Source organism: Terrapene carolina, unplaced genomic scaffold (assembly GCF_002925995.2).
Source record: "Terrapene carolina triunguis isolate 2854851 unplaced genomic scaffold, T_m_triunguis-2.0 Scaffold89, whole genome shotgun sequence".
NCBI classification, from domain to species: Eukaryota; Metazoa; Chordata; order Testudines; family Emydidae; genus Terrapene; species Terrapene triunguis.
The window spans coordinates 3205206-3224033 of NW_020664440.1; the positions used below are offsets into that span (position 1 = coordinate 3205206).

Genomic DNA, 18828 nt, shown 5'->3' on the forward strand with positions numbered 1-18828 from the left:
AAGCTACCGAAGAGCCATTCTTACAACATTGCCCAGACAAGTCAACAAAACTTTATGGCCAATGGCATCAAAAGCTGCTGAAGGTCAACACAGATTCTTTTTACGAAGTAAATCAATCTTTGAGGTAAACACAGCCTCAGTTCCACAGCCAGGTGTGAAGCCACACTGAAAGGAAGGAAAGCAACCTGTGGAATCCAAGTGTGGCCAGAAAGGGTCCATCATCACATTCCTTAAAATGGGGAGGTTTGAGACAGGATGGTAAATGGCGAGACTGAGCTGCAAAGATCCATGTGCCTTGGGGCTTATATGAGCCCCATCGCTCTAGTGGCTTCTTAAGCAAGGGCCCAAACACCTCTTTAATAATAAGAAGTGTGGCTGGCAGCTTTCCTCTTGAAGAGAGACATTAACAATCTTGTCAATAATGGCTTCTATGCTTCTCCCCCAGCTGTGAGTCTGTTTCACAAGCGACTGGTCGAAACTCTCCAAATGTTCCCAAAATCTAATTAAGTCAAACTAGTCACAAGCCAGCCAGTAAGACCTAATGGGATGGGGTTGGTCTTATTCGCAACCAGCCATGCCTGAGTAAGCAGACGCTGCATGCCGGGGTTACTGCTTGCCATTGCCCCTCACATGTGAGATAGTGGGATCCATGCTCTGTGCCTGACAAATGTCCTTTCCCCGCCTGCTCTATCAATAACCTCCCAACAGGGGGATTTCCACCAGCCCCTCCCTACCCCTTGAGCAGACCTCCTTGGCATCCTGCAAGGACCCCCAGAGATCAGCTGCACAAGAAGTGAGGGGCTGCAGAGCAGAACGCAGACCGCCTCAGACCCATAAACCCAACCTCCCAATTACTCCTTCTGAGCACTCCTAATGCTTCTCCAAGGTGAACATGGAAGCTCACCTGAAAACTTGCTCAGCCTGGTCCCTTCCTGGACTCCCACCACCAGGACCGAGCAAACATGCAGCAACTGAGGACAACAAAGAGGACCCCAGACCTTCCCATCTATTCCCTGACACATGCAGCACAACTGAAAACGCATAAGCAAACCCCCTAATGAACAGCTAGCATCAGAACAAAGTCTTGGCATTAGCAGGAGCTGTTACTGTTTCAAGGGAGCCTCTTCCTGCTGCTCCGAGTGATGACAATAATTCTACTAAAGGAGGCAGAGGACTCCTGTCCTACATGGTTGTCCTACACTGCTTGGGAGAACAGGATGAGAACTACCACTTAGAATCAACTTTCCTTCATCTCACCATCACCATCCCCTTAGTCCATTGGAGAAGATGAGTTCCTGGATGCGGTAAGATGGGTATAGGTCACTGACAAAATACAAGAGAGCCCTGGGTGTAGAGGGACTGGCTAGGTGAAAAAAATGTTTAATCCCAATGACAACCTCTGGGTGGTTTACAGGAGTATCACTTGCTTCCAATACAAGAAAGCTTCAATTTCCGAGCTTATGCCATTGGTAGAAGGTGAAGATTTTTGGCACACCAAACATTCCATGTACATAAAGAGTTAACTCTTCTGCTGAGATTTCCGTGCATTATTTGTAAAGGGAGACCCAAGTTGTACTGCTGCTTGGCATAGGAACAGACCCAGGGTGCACTCAGGTGGGATCAGGACCTAACCCCTCTAGAATGCCATCTGCATATCGGGCCTGGTCCAAAAACCACTCAGGTCTATGGAAAGGCTCCCACTGACTTCTAAGGGCTCTGGCTCTTATAGCATTTCAAACACGGTAAGTTACTGTTCATTCTAGAAATCCACTGTACAAGTCCTGTACATTAGTATTTATTTGTATTATTGTAGAAGCAAGGAACCGCAATCAAAGATCAGGGGCCCATTGGGTTGAGTGCTGACCAGCCAAATAACAAAGATGACAAGTCATATTTGGACAATCTTAATATTTTTTTTCTGTTTAATCGGTGTTATAACACACTGGACCAGATCCTGCAATCCTTTCTTATGTGAGTGATCCCGACAACAGGACTCCTGAATGAATACAGATTACAGGATCATGCCCAACATCTGGTAACTTCTCAGACAGAGCAAACTGTTAGCTGCTTGGAACCCTATTCATCAGTACATACAAATACTGGGGCACATGTATTCTGGTGTAACTCTACTGACAAGGGGGATGGGACCGTACAGATTCCTTTTTCTCCTGTACCATCATCTGTAAGGCAATGGTGCAAACTGAAAAATATCATTGCTGCTGTCTATAATATTTCCCCAGCTGTGAGTTTGTCTTTGCAGGAGATAACATTATAAAAAGTGCAAATATAAATGGTAACACAGAATCGCTACTGCAGTCGAACAACAGTAAGTTCAGGGTATATTGCCTCTTAAAAATAAATACCGCGGGGGACCAACTTCAGAGCTGGCAAAAGCAGGGACCACTCCTCAGGCAACATGGGAGCAGCCCCCACTTGCACAAGCTCTGACTTTCTTTCCTGGTGTTTATATCACTATAGACCAAAGAATATACTTGCCAGACAAGAATACGAATCATTAAGTCTGTGGTCCAAAGTGAGGCGCTGAACCATCTCAAAGAGTGAAGCGTGGTCAAAGTTACAGGGGTTGGAAGAGATAAATTCATCCATGCCATGCTTTTGAGCTCTATCTGCATCTGTTCATTTATACATATAGAGAAAGACACAATTTAGAGAAATACAGCACATTCTATTTGACATATACACGAGAGAGAAAAATATACACCATGAAGCATGAAAGCTAAATAATTCTCATCCCCTATATTGCCATTAACTTTTATTTCCCCAAAATATATTCTTCACCTCCCATTGTCAACTTGCATCACGTTTTGACTATCTTATTGCATTCAGGCCAAAGCTTTTAGAATTAACATCTTGTCAACTGCTCTTTATAGTGCATTTATTCTGTATTTAAAAACAGAACACAAACCCAATAACTTATTCTGTATCTTACAAAACACAATAAGCTAACAGATTTTTGGCTTGCAAAAGTAAATTAACTCCTATTTAGTTATTTGAGATTAATTATATAATAGATTCTGCCATTCTAGTAAAGTTATGTCTGTAGCAATTTCTCTAAATTTACTAGGTTTTCTAGATATAAAACCAGCTATAATTTTTTGCATCAAAATGCCAATATTTGTCTCCCCCAATCTCAGATTTTGTTACAACAGCTTTTAAATGCTATCTCAATGAAATAAAAAAGATGCTCATTTAAGCATTGCTGATAAGTTAAATTGAGATGTAGTTTGTTGTCACGAAGGAAGTAGCCTGATCGTGTGCAGATTGAGTTAGCCATTTCAACAGACAGACAGAATTTACTCTGCTAGGATTATGAGCTGCCATCTTTTGTGAATTAATAGCCTCAACGTCTTCACACTTCTCTGATGTGGGTGACGTCTATCGGCACAAACTCCTAGGGGCTAACTAATTAATCTCAACATATATAACTAAAATTATACTAACTTCACCAGTGGAACCAAAACAAAATATTCAGTGTAGGTGTGGCCAAGGAGAGATCCCTAGGCAGTAGCTTTGTTCTATGGAAAATGACTAAATTAAAAGACACTTTCCACTCTCTTTTTGCATTTACTCAAGTTTCCTGCTACATGGGTTCTTGCCAAATCCCTCACAAATAGAGCAGGGTTTAAATCTCACTCTGTTTACAACTCCTAGGGGAACTGTGTGGTCTTGAAACAATTACGGTGGCTGAAAGAGCACAAAACCACAGTAAATTAAAATTTCGTGTTTCTTGCTACTAATTTGGTATTTATATTTGTTTCTAAACCAAACTAACCCTTTCCAATCAGACACAAAAATATGCAACTTAAAAAAAAAATAGAAGTAAGACTTATATGGAAGCAAAGAATTATGTTAAATAGAAGATTAATTAAAGATTTAAAATTAACCTATGGAAGACGGTGTCATTTTACAAGATGTCTTGGGAATGTCTAAATCCATAGATATTCCATCTATTATAGGAGACATTGTCTACATTTTTCTTGATATTCTGTAGTTAAATATATTGATAGCGTTGCCCATTAGAATGACAACATAGATTCAAAACGTAACATTTCAATTAACTGCAAGCAATACTTAATATGGCAGGAGCTTGTAATCGTTTTGATTAGAAATCTGCTGAACAGGTACGGTGGTTTAGAACGTATGTTACAGTACTGGGGCTAACTTTTTCTATTTTGTTCAACATAAAAATTCCCATTTGCCATCTATCTGCCTAATACCTGACCCCCAACTGGTTTTTCCCTCCCTGTGACTCCATGCATCCAGCATGAAGAGTGAAACAGCAGGTCCATTTAGAGTTGATGCTGCCTACGGATTAGCTAGTGTGTGTGTGTTGGCTCCGAGGTGTGGGGCAGCCTCCCCAACATGGAGAATTAGCACATCGCCTCCATGACACATTTAGTCTCCACCAGCCTACGGCATAGGATCTAAAGTGCACCCCAACCTTGGGTCTCTCATTGTAGCGCACTATCAACACACCAATAGGCTGGTTTCTATCTATTTTGACAGATTATGCCCCATCCTTTCTGTCCCTCTGGGCCAAGATCGATTTGATTAATATGAATACACTACTAAAGGTTTTGTATCTGCTGTTTTCAATTCCACATCTAGTGCCCATAAAATAGCGTTACAATTTTAACAGAAATATCAAGGCTTTTTTTTTAGTAGACTGCTGCTCTCAAATTTCCTCGAGTAGACTGCAAGCTGACAAACTGGCTGGAGGCCTTAATTTGCCAGTTCTGCTCAGATATTTTATTACTTTTCAATTATGAGCCAGGGTGCACTGTCAATCTTGTTGTTTAGCAAAGAGGATACTTTCTTAGCCTTGAGTAACCCAACTAGAAGTTTTAAGGGCCATTTCCCCCTTTTTTTGTTGAACCTCTTTAAACTGATCTGCTAGAAAATAGGTAACTATAAATTACTGCTACTTTCTCCCTTTCACACTGACCTGGGATGCCTTTCAACTTCTGTTCACGAGAGGGACCTGGGGCAGATCCTTCGATGGTGTTAATCTCATAGTTTAACTGACTTCAATGGAGCTAAGGATCTGCTCATGGTTTTTGAGACCTCTCTGATCAAATATAAGTTTACAAGCAATCTACACCCTAGAGCAGAGGACCTATACAGGTCCCTAGGCACAGCTCACAAAGTTCAGTGGTCAGTAGGCTCTTGCCAAATTCCACTGCACTGTAGTAAATTGACCCCAAAGATAATTATACTTTAATTAGTCTTTGCAAAGCAATGCCTTACCCAGCTCCCAAGTATGTACCCACTTGAAATCCTCTCTATCCCCCCAAAGATCTGACGGGCTCAGAATGACCACATGAAGAGACAGTTACCGTAGATGGTATTTTATGAGCTTGACTGACCAAGATGTATTCCAAAGAAGGGCAATTTGCATGAGTTCTGCTCATTAAAATTATTGAAAATGTGACCATTTCTGGCACAGAAAGTAAGCTTCACGACAGCAGTCCTCATCGTGGTTCAATGCTGCAGCTCTCGTCTACACAAAACCACTCATCATGTCCAGTAGTTGTTTTACGTAGGTAGACTGCAGGATTAGGTGCGCACAAACCACCATCTTGGATTGAAATGAGGAAATTATGCTTTCAAGAGGAGGTCTTTCATGAAAATCAAATGGGATTTGAATTGGAGATGTCTTTGGAAAATGATTCTATTGCATGTTACGCACACACATATTTAACTTAAATAAAAATATTGCACTGGTCTAGCTGCTCAAAATTCTCTGGACCATTTAGGATATGTCTCAGTAGATAAAATAATTACAACCCTACACTAAGTTTGCCTTCGCTCACTGAATTATTTTACATTACAAAATAAATGCACCACTCAATCTGCAATTTGTTTTTGTATCTTGATTTTTTTAAAATTATTCCTAAAACTGAATTTTAAAAGCCAATTATACTAAAAACATTTACCTACCTAGGAAAAAGCAAAGCATAAATACATTGCCCCAGCCACCTCAGACAGGCACTCAAGATTTTAAAGTAACAACTATATCTGTATGTAAAATAATGATTTTTATATAAAACAGTCATCTTTCAAAATAAACAATTTGTACCGCTTGAACGCGCCTTTAAGCAAATTACAAAATAAAGGTAGATGGCTCAAACTCAGACCCAAATTGTACATATAATTTGTAAACACTTTTAATAAATCAGTAGTTTGGCCTTATGACTCTAATCTGTTCTTATAACAATGATAATTAAATACAAAGAAAAAGAGAGTGTTATGTGCTGTTTCTGTAATTTACAATCCCTTTCCAAGGTGCTTTGCCAAGTTAGTTGGCACTTCTTTATTCAAGGCCCCAAGACAACATTATGCTACTGGCCAAAAAAAGTTGTTTTACATCTTAGACTGTGAGTAAAGTTATATTGGCATCACAAACTCTATTAACCTTCGTTCTTGAAAACTATGCTATAGCCTTTTATGCTAAACTTTGAAATTTACATTATTGCCCTTCTTAATACATTTCTCTTATTGCAATTTCATTTTATTCTACTTGTAGCATTACAAAAAACTGGCATGTCTATCTTGTCTGCCTTAGCTATCCTTACTGTGGTTCTCTGTCAAACACATATTTTGTATATATGTTTGAAGTCATAGTCTTAAAAATCTGTCAATGTCAGTAAGACATAGATATGAAAAAAAAGGAAGAAAAAAAAATGCCCCACCACTCTGTTCTATTAGGGCAGTCCTTCTGTTATTTACGACAGTCAATTAAAAGCAACAGACAAAAAGGTCAAACATCCCTTTCTTGCTATTTGTGTTTTTGTTTTGTTTTTTTCCCCCTGGTGTCTTTTGCTACAGTAAGAATTTAGGCAGATTTTGTTAAGACTGCTGCAGTTCACAACTGGGGACAAGCTCCATAAAAGAATTCTTGTTATAAAAGGCTATGGGTAGCCATTTTATTGTAAGAATTTCCAACTCCAAATTATTTATTTTCAGTAATGAGTGACTTTGTTTGAGTACCAAGGGCAACTGAACATCCAGTAAATTTTACAACACATTTGTTTATAAAACTGTAAATTAAAAGGTGACTTTGTATCCTACTCATCTGGAAAATGTGTACTTGTCATATCTGCTTGACATTACAAGAATGAAGATGTGGTTTGGACGGTAACAAACAATGACACTAGTCAACCTCATCAGGAGACATGAAATAAAGGAATGACAATGATTGATGGCAGCTATTCATTTACAGATATTTCTAGAAGAGTCTTTATTGGCATGGTCAGACTACAACGCTAAGTTTTTCAGTAACTTAACTCTTCTTCAGCTATGCACAACAGTGGGAGAGAGGGCAAGCAGAACTGCAGGCGAACTCCCTGCTCATTGTGTTGTGCCACACAGTTGACTGCATGCTTTGAGGAACAGCTAAATTTCTTCATGGTCTCATAGATTAAGCAGAACTTACAGAGGCTCTCAGAATGACTACTTGTTAACAAAACACCAAAAGAAAGTGCCTAGGAACTGAGGTTTGCTTGAATCTGTAGAACTGAAAACACTAGCTCACGCTGCTAGTGTTCTAGTCAAATAAATAAATTAATTAAATAGGACTTAAAGCCCCATATTGTTGTTTCTTACTGAATTGCTGGCAATGATATTTGTGTCCCTTCCTCTTTATGTACGATATAACGTTACCACTGATCGTAAGTCAATCCAATTAATATTTCATATTTTACCATGATTATGTCCCTCTCTGCAAACACTTATGCATGTAGCTTTACTCACCTAACCCACTGAGAGCAACGGGACTACTCAGGTGAATGAAGTTATCTACATGCCCAAAGTTACAAGAGCTCATTTTTAGTATTGTTACTGCTGCTTTAAATAATGAGACAAGTCTGTCACACTTTTTCTTACTTGGTTTTTACTTTTCCCTCTACTGGATATGAAAACATATTTTACAACTTCATTTTAAAGATTTAATAGTGAGTAAATCATTTTACTGTAAATTATTAATTATACTATATTTTTAAATGAAATCTAAGTTATTCAAGGTTCAGTAGTTAAGTGAATTACAGTTTATAATATGTGATAAAACCAAGTGGTTCACAGAATAAGTAAAAATTAGATCTTAGAGAAATGCTACTTCTAGGATAAAATATTTTTTTTAAATGTTTTTTTAAATATTTTGAATTTAATGATGGGGAAATATACAACTGTTTTAATAAGTCATTCATGCTTTTTAAAACACAAAAAAGCGATATATAGTCTATTTTAAATTCATGCAAGTTATGTGAGAAGTGAATTAATATTTTAATACTGCATTCCTGATATGTAGCATCTGCAAGTTGACAATACAAGAAGACATAATGTTCTCATGAGATTTATATATATATATAAAATAAAGCAATTAAAGCACATCAGACGCAAATTCATTCTTTCTTTCTTTCTTTAAAAAGTGTTTAAATCCTTAATTTTTACCAAGTCAACGTTGTGTGGCAAAGTTGGATCAGAATCCTCATCAGACATCCAAAAAATTTAAAAGATAAAAGAAAAGAAAAAGTAGTATCTGCTAAGAAGGGGTAAAGAAATTCTGCCTGCAACCTGGGGGTACATTTATGCAAGAAAAAAAAAGGAGTATTGTTTAATGCTCAGGAGGGTAGATACCACCTGCTCCTTCTCATAATCGCATTCAGAATACTCCAAATACATATTTGCCAGCTCTCATGACCAACAGCTTCTACTCCCTCTTAAGTAAAGTATGCACTCACCATGTGTTTGAGGAACAGCGTTTTAAACATGAATAAAGAATTAGTACAGTGTATATTTTATTTAAGACTGAACAAATAACTGAGGAAAAAAAATTTATTCCACAAGTTTAAACTATGATCTTTCTGTTTAAATAGGTATCTTTATAGGAAAATAACAAAAAGAGGATAAAAAGCTCTTATAGCAATTTTCTTAATTATTATACTTAAAAAAGCATTTCTTTGATATAAAAATGACATTTGAGACCACATGTTAAACATTCAAGTATATTTGTTTTTGGGAATAGGAAGAGTCCCTATTGTGACTAAACTATTTTAACGCATAGTGGATTGTCTTTCCTGTCTGGAAATATATATAGTAAACAAAGGGCTACAGTTTGTTTTCAGAATAACCCACTATTGATTTTACATGATCAGAAACTGTCAAACCATGAAGACTCATGCTTGGATGTGCAAGGAATGTCTTTCTGTTTTGGGTTTTGTTTCTTTGAAGTACACCTTGTCTTGCTCAGTTAGGCCTCTTCAGGTTTACTACCCTACCTTTCTATTCTTTGAGGTGTCCATGGTTACCCCCACACTGCTGGTGCACTACACCATGCTAATAATTGGAACGGAAAAAAATGATAGAGTGCAAAATGATCTGTTTTCAGGCATTAAGCAGTCAACTAGATGTAAATTCCATGAAACAAAAAAAGGTATTATTTACAGATTTATTGTGATGTTAATTAATATTTACATCTTGGAATGAAAAATAGGAAATGTTAATGATTGGCTTTACTAAGAGGATCAATTGATGCCAACGTGAAAGCCAGGAAGAGAAGGCAATTATGCAAACATCACATGCATCCTAATTTCAGTATGGAAAGTTACATTTCAAACCTAAATTCAGGAAAATAACATGGAAAGTTTTACTACAAAATCTAAACATGAGAAAGATTTAAGTGAAAAATAAGCACATTGCATATGTCAGATAATCTAGTCTGATTATCTGAGCTGTGCTAGCTACAGGGAAGCACTTACCCTTGAGTCCAGCTAGAAGTTAGCAGGGTAAGAAGGAACAAACCAGAATAACATAAAGACTAGCAACAAGGCTCAGGAAAGCAGACAGGAACCCTAACCTAGCGCTAAAGTACTTGGGTTCAAGCAAAGAATGAAAAAGAAAACTTAAAAAAAATCCCCCAAAACAACGACAACACTTACAGCTGAAAATTTCTTATGAAGCTCAATAAACCTAGCCATTAATTATGGTGGAACAAATAATTACAATTCTCAAAACAGCCAACTCTTGGTATATGATGTGATTAACAGCCATTAAATATAAACACACATTAAAAATGAAGTATAATCACAAGTGGTATGTAAAACAATTACTGACCAATCTTTAACGTTTAAAAGAAATTTTTTTCAAAAAATGAAAGCTGAGTATGATTTTTTTTGGTTTAATGTACTACTGACATAGAATGGACAAAGATTGGTGCTCCCATACAAGTGACCACTTTTATGAAGCTTAATATATTGCCAAAGGGTGTAATATATCTTGGCAGCATTATTAACTACAGTACTGTACATCATTTCAACAGTAAACAAGCATGGCTTTGGGATTTTTCTCTTATAAATGCAAATATTTGAGAAAAAGTATAGCTTTGTGTTAGTGTATTTTTTTCTTTTAAATTGTAGCAAAACAACAATAAAAAGGCAGAAATTCTCAGTCTAACAGGTGCTGTTTCACCCACGTAAAAGGGATTGTAGAGTCATACTCAAATTAATGAATAGCAGGATCTATTTTTTTCCAGTATTTAAATTGCACAAAAAATACACTCCACCCTTGCTTAGAGCTGTTTGTTTATTTCAAAGTCAAGTGTTGCTAGCCAGTTAGAAGACAAGTTGAGTAATGCATAAAGTTTATATTTGCTAAGTCAAATTATGTGGGAACCAAATGAATTCAGCATTACTCCCAAGTTTCCCCACTGCAAAATGTGTTGTTCTCAAGTTTCTGTTTAACAGACAGCTACATAACAAGACTGGGGTGTTGGATTTGTGTGTGTGCGTGTGTGTATAACAGAAAACAGTTCTACCATCTTTAAGCTGCTTACTCTGCCCAGGAAAGCAATAACAAAACAATTTATAGAGACACTGCTTTAACATTTACTTTCTTGCAAGTGCTTCGTTTGCCAAGAACTTTACCCTATAATAAGCAAGAAAAAATAAGATCTGCAAGGTATATAGTTAAATGCACAAGAATAAAGTGCTTAACAGTAGTCCTTACCTTTCTGCAGGCAACACAACAAATAAAACAACCCACCCCCAGCAAACCAACCCCCCTTTTTAAAATGCAATACTTGATTTGTTAGAAGTTAAAAGATTTAATCCAGATCTCTATCTATAACCAAAACACTTGACTGTAAACGTCATGTGTGCATGAAGGACTCGCTTCTGCTTTTTATGACTTAAGCTGCATGTATTTTACTACCCAATGATCTTTTAAATGAGCGCAGTATTCTGTCCACAGAACATACACTAATATACAGGCATACAAAAATAAGCCATTGGGCCTAGCTCCTTACTGCTGCCATCGGCAGAGAGCAGCTGAAATGCGTGGATGAATCTGGGCTCTGGCATGTTTTCCGCTTTCCCCTCGTCGCTTGTGGAGGAGGATCCGTTCCTCTAGATACGGTGGAAGAAATATGCAGGCGTTTGTCGGGGTTCCCAACTCTGCACTTTGGAATTACCCTCTTGAAGAGGTTTTTTTAGCAACTTTAGCAGTAAGGGGCTCCAACGACAGCAAAAGTGGTGTGGAAACCATTCTGCCAACGAGTCTTGGTGGTAGCGTAGAGGCCAAAGGCTTCAGATCTGAGGCTGGTGAGGATGGAACAAGGCCCTGAGAAGAACAGAGGGGTCTGCAGGGATGGCTCTTTACTCTAATTGATCACAGAGGATGAGTTTAGGGGTCTAAGATCCTGGCTTCTTTAGTTGGGAGGAGGGAGGCGAGAACCCAGCCTCGGTGGAAGAATGAGAAGGGAAGTGCAAGTTCGAACTTGTGGAGTTTCTACACCTGTATGTATGGCTAGTGTATGGTAATATACAGAGCGTGGGAGAATGAAGGGGCATGCCCCAAGTCTTTGATGGAGGGTTGTGTAATGGTTAGAAGAAGCTAGGATTCCTGTGTTCTGTTCCTGACCCTGCCACTCACTCACAGGCAAATCGCTGAACCTCTCCATCTCAGTTTACCTACCAGTACAATGGGTACAGTCCTGCTTACTCAGCCCCTTGGGTGCGTATGCTGAGGTCACAGAGGACAGGATGCGGGCCCTGACCATGGGCAGAGTGTGGCTCTGAGTTACACCCCTTGGTACTCGTTGTCTTCAGTTCCTGTAAGGTGGTGGGAAAGGCCTACTGCAAATGCCTTTGATTAGTGTATATTTGTTAAGGAAAAAGGTGTCTGAGAATGGGGACCGGCAAACACGTGGGCCAGACTCCCTCCCCAAGTATGGCCCCTTTGTGCTGCTCTTGCAGACCAAAAAGACTCCTCGGTCGGCATAGTCAGCTCTTATGCCAGGTCTGGTATAGGGTTATGTTGGGAAGAGAAGGGCTGTGCCCAGGGCTGCCGGTCTATAGCAACCGTGCCGACAGGCAGCCCCTTACAGGATGCTACCCGCTAACATACTTTGCAGTAGCTCTGAGGCTGCCCTAAAATATGCCACAGCTGGCACTGAACCAGCCCTAGCATCAGGGAGCCACACTCGGCTCCTTGCTCCACCCCTCTTCCTTGCTGCTTGCTTACGATACTTACGAAAATGGCTACTGACCAAAAAAGTTTTGCCCCACAAACGGATGCAAGGAGGACAGGATTTTGAAGAACCTTTTGACAAAGAATTTGGGTGGGTGAAAATATGATCCTTGTGATTGCACCAAGATCACCATGCCCCAGACAGGTCTATTGAATAAGCACAAGACATATGGGTTAAATCTCCCAATATGTAAGATGCTCCTGTTAGTCAGTTATCTACACTCTCTTTCATGGCCCCATGCCATTCTAGGGTCCAATCCTTCAGTCCTTAGTTAAGTCAATGACCCCGTAGGTCAATGGGAATTTTGATTCTGTAAGGTCAGAAGCAGGATCACAGAAGGGAAAACACGTAATATGCATTGACCAAGCTGTATCATGCTATGTTCTCATTGATGTTATAAGGGGACACAAGATATGCGGTGCAGAATAGAGTCCAAAATATGCAAGTACATGAAGCACAGTAAAAAAGGTCCAATAGTCTACATGTTCTACATGTCCCATAATTGTATTCTATGGGGACTGGAAATATAGTTCTTATAAATCCCGAGACTAGTATATTAAATCCTGATTTTAAAAAAAAAGCCCAAATGATGTTAACCCTAAGTAGATTTCACCTTATATGGAAAATATAGTTCTAAATTCCTTGATCATGTCAAAATATTCAAAACAATTACAGTTCTATAGATCCTATTTTAATTGCTCTTCAATTTTAAATGTAAAGTTGATTTAAATAGAAGAATTTCTTAAGGAATTTATGGTCTTTTCCTTATTTTACCTTGATGCACATGCATAATTCTTGTTGAAGTTAAAGGGAGATACACGTCCACAATTAAGAGCTATGAAAGGTGGTACTAAGATATGGTCAAGAAAAAATGTGCACCTCATTCATCCTTTTTTTACTTGTGTTGGCTTCTTATGATTGTTTAAATAATGGATTTTTGTTTAGTTTAAAATCAGATCATATTGACAAGGCAAAAAGAATCATGCTAAATATAAAATTAAGCAAACTATGAACAAACACACAGCATGTGCAGATAATCAAGAGTTATAAGATGAAAATTCACATCTATCTGATCTGTAAAAGCAACCTAATAAAAATACCACACACTTTCCCATAGTTTAAGTTTTCAACAGGGAGCCTCCTTTTGTGGGTGAGTTTTGCACCTTCACAATTGTACCTATGTTTTTGAATGTGCAATTGGATTGTGGGTGTAAATCTGGGCACTTGCACCTCTAAGTACCTGATCTCTGGTGCAAATCAAATTCGCTGATCTGGACCTGTGACTTTCTTCTTGTGGATGGGAAAAGCATTCCCGTAAAAGAGAAGGTTGGGCTTTAGCCCTATTGAAAATGTTTCTCCCAGAATCTCTCTTCTATCAAGTATTGCATTTTAAGATACTCATTTTACAATCTCCCCTCATAATTTGTTTCTTGAGTTTGATTGTGGGTAAAACACAAGGTTAACTGGTTATGAATTCACTGATGTAAGAGCAGCTTAGAAATCACAAAAAAAATATTTCAAAAAGTTGGAATTTTGTGTCTGAATATTTATTCACATCAGTGCAGAAACTCTTTCCATCAGAGACTTCTGCTGTCTAGGAGAACTTTATTTACTTACAAAATTGAGAGATTGGGGCATCTAGCTGGGGAACATTTCCTCCCTTAGCATTAAGCTTTTGAACTTGGGTCGGTGGCACAGGTTTGTGGGACTGGCCGGTGGCCCGGTACATGGCTTGAACCCACAGGATACGGTCCTGTTCATCATCACTTGCGAAAATCACTGTGTCTCCTTCTTTCACTGCATTGAAAAATGTTCTGCCACCCTCCAAACCTGGCAGGAGAAAAAAACAAAACATTTTAACGTGGTAACAGAGATTCGCAGAGCTTAACAGCAGAACTGATCATTCTGCATAACACAGGGTGTAGAATTTCACCCAGTGATTCTTGCTTTCAGCCCATTGAGCCAAAACATTCCTTTTAAAAAGTAACATCCAATCTTGATGTAAAGACCGCCAGTGATGGAGAATCCACCACCTCCCTAGGATAGCTATATCAGTGTGTGTGTATCAGCTGCTCTCAGTTACTCCAAAATAACTCGATTGACTTTAGAGTCAACAAGTTGCGTTGGTGTTGCTGGGAGCACAATGTGTGTCAAAGGGTTTAAGAAACTTTTCGCACTGTTTGATCTTAACAGTCTAATGGAGCATTAGATTGTTTTTACAGAAGCTAGATGTCAGTTATATATAACATTTACCAGCCCTTCTCTTGACATCAGGTGTTTGGGCCTGGTGCTGTAGTCCTTTTTCAAGCAAAACTCCCGCTATCCGCCGTGCCCTTAATACAACCCCCGACCAATTCTCATCTTTGAAACGAGACTCGGGGTGGGGACAGGGCTTCATGCATTTCTCTTTTCCAGAGGGTGCATGTTTGTTTCTTTCTCGCTCCCTGATTTGGGGCCAGATTCTGACCTCAGTTACAACAGTGTAAACCTGGAGTAAGAGAATCAGATCCTTAGCAGCTGTTTTCTGGCTACTTGCTGAAGTCCATTTAAGAGGGACGAACACATGCATTCCTCTGTCTACAGTAATCTCAATCTGTACAATCCCAGCCCCACTGAAGCCAATGGGAGTTTTACCACTGACACCGCTGTGGCCATGATTTCAGAGTGGAGTGGTGCGGTCCTTCCTAGTTCTTCACAAAGCTGAGCTGGTCATCTTTGAAGAACAGCTGAGCTCCCAACAGCCCAAAGTAGCATATCCCATCTGCTCAGATGGGAATGCAGTGCCACAACTCAGCACAGAGAACCAGAGCCCGATGATGAGTAGCACTGTCGTTGACAAGTGGTTCCATTGAAATCAGTAAGGTGTGGTGCTACTCAGCATGAGAAAAGGGATCAGGAAGTGGACTATTGTGTATACAAACAGGTACAGGAAAGGCCCTGGAAAAGCCAGATCAGTGAAAATGACACTCTGGTCTTGTAAGTATTATTTTTTTATGATGAAAACAGGTACATTGGTTGGCATAGGAGGGGAGTGCGTGTGTGTCAGTGGAGAATAACTTGAAGGCTTAGGCTGGGATTTTCAGAGGTGACTAGCTCAGTTAGAAACTCAGTTCCTACTGGTTTTACTGGGAGTACCTAACCCCCTTAGGTTCCTGTGAAAATGCCAGCCTCTGTGCCATGAAGAAAGACATTTGATAATATTTCATCTTCAGCTGGTTTCCCCAAATCAACTTAGAGGCTGTGTGGTTTTCAAGTTTTGAATAGATAACGATCAGTATAAACACAAACATATGTATAAGACAACCAGTCACGGCTTAGCTACAAAGACAGGGAAAAAAAAAAGGATCTGATTTTGCAGCTATATTTTGCAGTTTCATAAATGTGACAAGCTTTATCTCTTCGCAAAAACCGGTCACCTTTCCTCATACCTGGCTGTGGGTCAGTGTAGTCCACTGTGTATCCGTCAAGTTGCAGTAGTTCTTGAGGTTCGGCTTTTTTCTCCCGGTAACTGCACATAGCAAACGTATATTGACTAACCTGAAGAAAACCACAAAGCTAAGATGGCACCACGCTACCACAACAGGGAGATTCAAAGTGTAAATGCTTACAAATGATGTTCAATAACTGGAGTTTTGCACAGGGCATAGCCTCATTTACTGATCAAGAAGGAGATTTTATTTTCTTATTGATCGTTGCCAGACTATGACTTTAACATGCTTAGCAAAACATTTTCTTACACATTCTTTTACAGCCGATTCCTAATTCTCTGCATTGATACATATGTTTTTTTATTTCCCTAAAAGAGGAAGCGACATGCTTTAAAAACTCTATCATTCATCTCAGACAAGTGCCAGAGTGACACCCTGTCACAAACAATGTGAGCTAAATTGCTAGGTGCCAGTCATATTAAAGCAATCTTAAAATCCCACTGATCTCTGCAGTTGTTGTCATCAGTGCTGTAAATGGCAGCTCTCACTCCTCTGAGTTACCATCTGTATGACACGATACATTCAATGTCAAGTTCTTGATGGAAGCCTTTTCAGCTTCCGGGATCTCCGTCAGCTCTCAAATTGCCTTTAGGAGGCCATCAGGCTGCATCAAGACCCAACTTGTACTTAGCATTTTAAAATCTGGAATGTCTGAAAGAAGACTGTTAGAAAGCAAAGGATTCTCCATGCTTTAGGCTAGGAACTTACAGGGAAATTTACTGTCAAATGATTTCAAATGACTTTGTTAAGGTTGTGTCAGAGCCTGGATTCCTTACATAATTTTATGAGTTTAGACATTTTGTTGACCTCTGGATGAAACTTTGACTTCATGTGGTTCCTTAAAACTCTTATATTAATGGATCGTGTTCGTCATTTTTTGGAAGTGCGGAAACATCTTGAAAGACAGTCTGTGTGCAAGTGTTCGCTCTCCACGGCAGCCAAGCAGCTCAGAGATTTGCCTCCAAACTACAGAGACATTGCTCTAGTATAAATATACATGCAGCATATATTTTTGTGGCATCTATCGCTCATAAAATGCTATTTATTTAAAGCTGTAGACATGAAACTACTTGCAAGCAGATTAGATCACTGCTCAATCACTGCTCGATACACTGCTGCCCTCTACTGGTTCGTGTTAAATACTGTCATGCACTCATAAGAATTTTTTCATTATGGCAACTTATTCTCAGGAACAGCTCTTAAAAATCTACAGCCCGCACATTTGTGGGAATAAGATTAAAAGACAGATACTAGTGACCTGTTAAGTTCATTGTTTACTACCACCAGTAAGAATACTGAGCAACAACCAACAGATATTGTTTTCAGATGCATACTAGACATAAGCATTTGGCATGAACTTTGATTGAAATTATGTACTCAACCTTCCTAGCTATTCAATAATTAAAAAGACTGTAAAAACAATAATACATTTAAAATTAAGCTTAGTGCCTACAAACACAGAATTTAGAGCACTCTTGAATTTATTTTTCAATCAGTTGTACTTTACATGTAGTATATTGCTGCCACCTGCTGGACAAACTGCTAAATTTATTAGTGATTATTTACTATTGGTAGCTCTCAATTACTTCATGAAAATAATGAGAATTGTATTACTCTACAAGTAGTTACCTTCTGAAATTAGGGATGTCAAGAAAAAATTAATTTTGGAGTGATTCAATTTTAATCTAACATCAACCTCTAGTGATACAACTTGTGTTTATTTCCTGCAACAGTTATAGCAACATACAACAACGCTTCTCTAGTTCAGAATAACTTCTCTAACCCAGAAAGTGGGTGCTGATTTTCAGACTCTCTTTACTATGCATATATTGCATCTCAGAGTTCTTGCACACAGAAAATATTCTTCATTCCCAATAAGAAACCAGCCAAATCAACTATGTACACACACATATTTTACACACATATATTCACACTTTAGTCAGTATTTCTAATTTTACAATATTATACAAATAATACCACTACTCTCATTCTACTGATCCAAGGAAACTTTCTTGTTAGAGCTCCATCTGTGGCTTGGAACATTCTACTTACCAAGAATAGAGTTCATGAAGTATTAAAACATGTAATTGCACTGTTGTTACATATTTTATTTTGGTAAGACTAAGGGTTTTTTTTTATTACCTTTGAACTCCAATAACCTTCCTTTTCTCAGCCTGACATAACCAAAAAAATATTTCCCCATGTTATGGTACTGTAATTGAAATAGATTTTTTAAAAATTCAAGCCCAAATCTTAGTCTACAGGTTTTCATTCATCTCCTATTTGTTTTTTTGATCTTTAATGTAACTAATGATTTATATTGGTGGTATAACAGGATTTTGAGCACTTACCATAGGGTTAATTTACATGAGAGAGAGAGGTTACATGTCATATGACAGGAAAAGTAAGATGAGTCAAATGAAAACAGAAGTGTCCAAAAGCCACTGTCCTCTGGACAAGTTTAAAATATGATTTATATAGCAATGTAAGTGAGCAAAGGGCTATGCAATAGAGGAAGGGTGCCAAGAAATAAGTCCCTCCCTTGAAAAGTTTACTGTCTAAAGGCACGAGTAAGTACAATGCAAAGTAAAAACAAACAGAATGACTGGAAAGCTTCATGGAATAAGTAGTTTTTAAAAGTCGCTTTGAGGGAGCTGATGGATGTTTCCTGGTGTGCAGTAATTGGTGTCCAAGTAAAAGGGTTGAAAGAGAATACAGGGAACAAGAGGGGCGATACCATAGAAAGAGATGAGGTCCGAGACCTAAAGTTTGTCTACACGTGCAGCCTGCGCTCAA

General features: G+C 38.7%; 1 protein-coding gene across 12 annotated transcripts in view; it reads right to left on the reverse strand.

The window, feature by feature from the left end:
• CADPS (calcium dependent secretion activator) overlaps positions 1 to 18828 on the reverse strand; it is a 358046-nt gene that overhangs the window by 113810 nt on the left and 225408 nt on the right. For all 12 annotated transcript variants that reach the window (XM_026650418.2, XM_026650417.2, XM_026650416.2 and 9 more), the window contains exons 10-12: positions 15973 to 16081; positions 14162 to 14374; positions 2497 to 2633 (exon numbers count right to left, since the gene is read on the reverse strand). In XM_026650418.2, coding sequence (XP_026506203.1) covers positions 2497 to 2633; positions 14162 to 14374; positions 15973 to 16081 — 459 coding nt within the window. The remainder of the gene's footprint in view (positions 1 to 2496; positions 2634 to 14161; positions 14375 to 15972; positions 16082 to 18828) is intronic.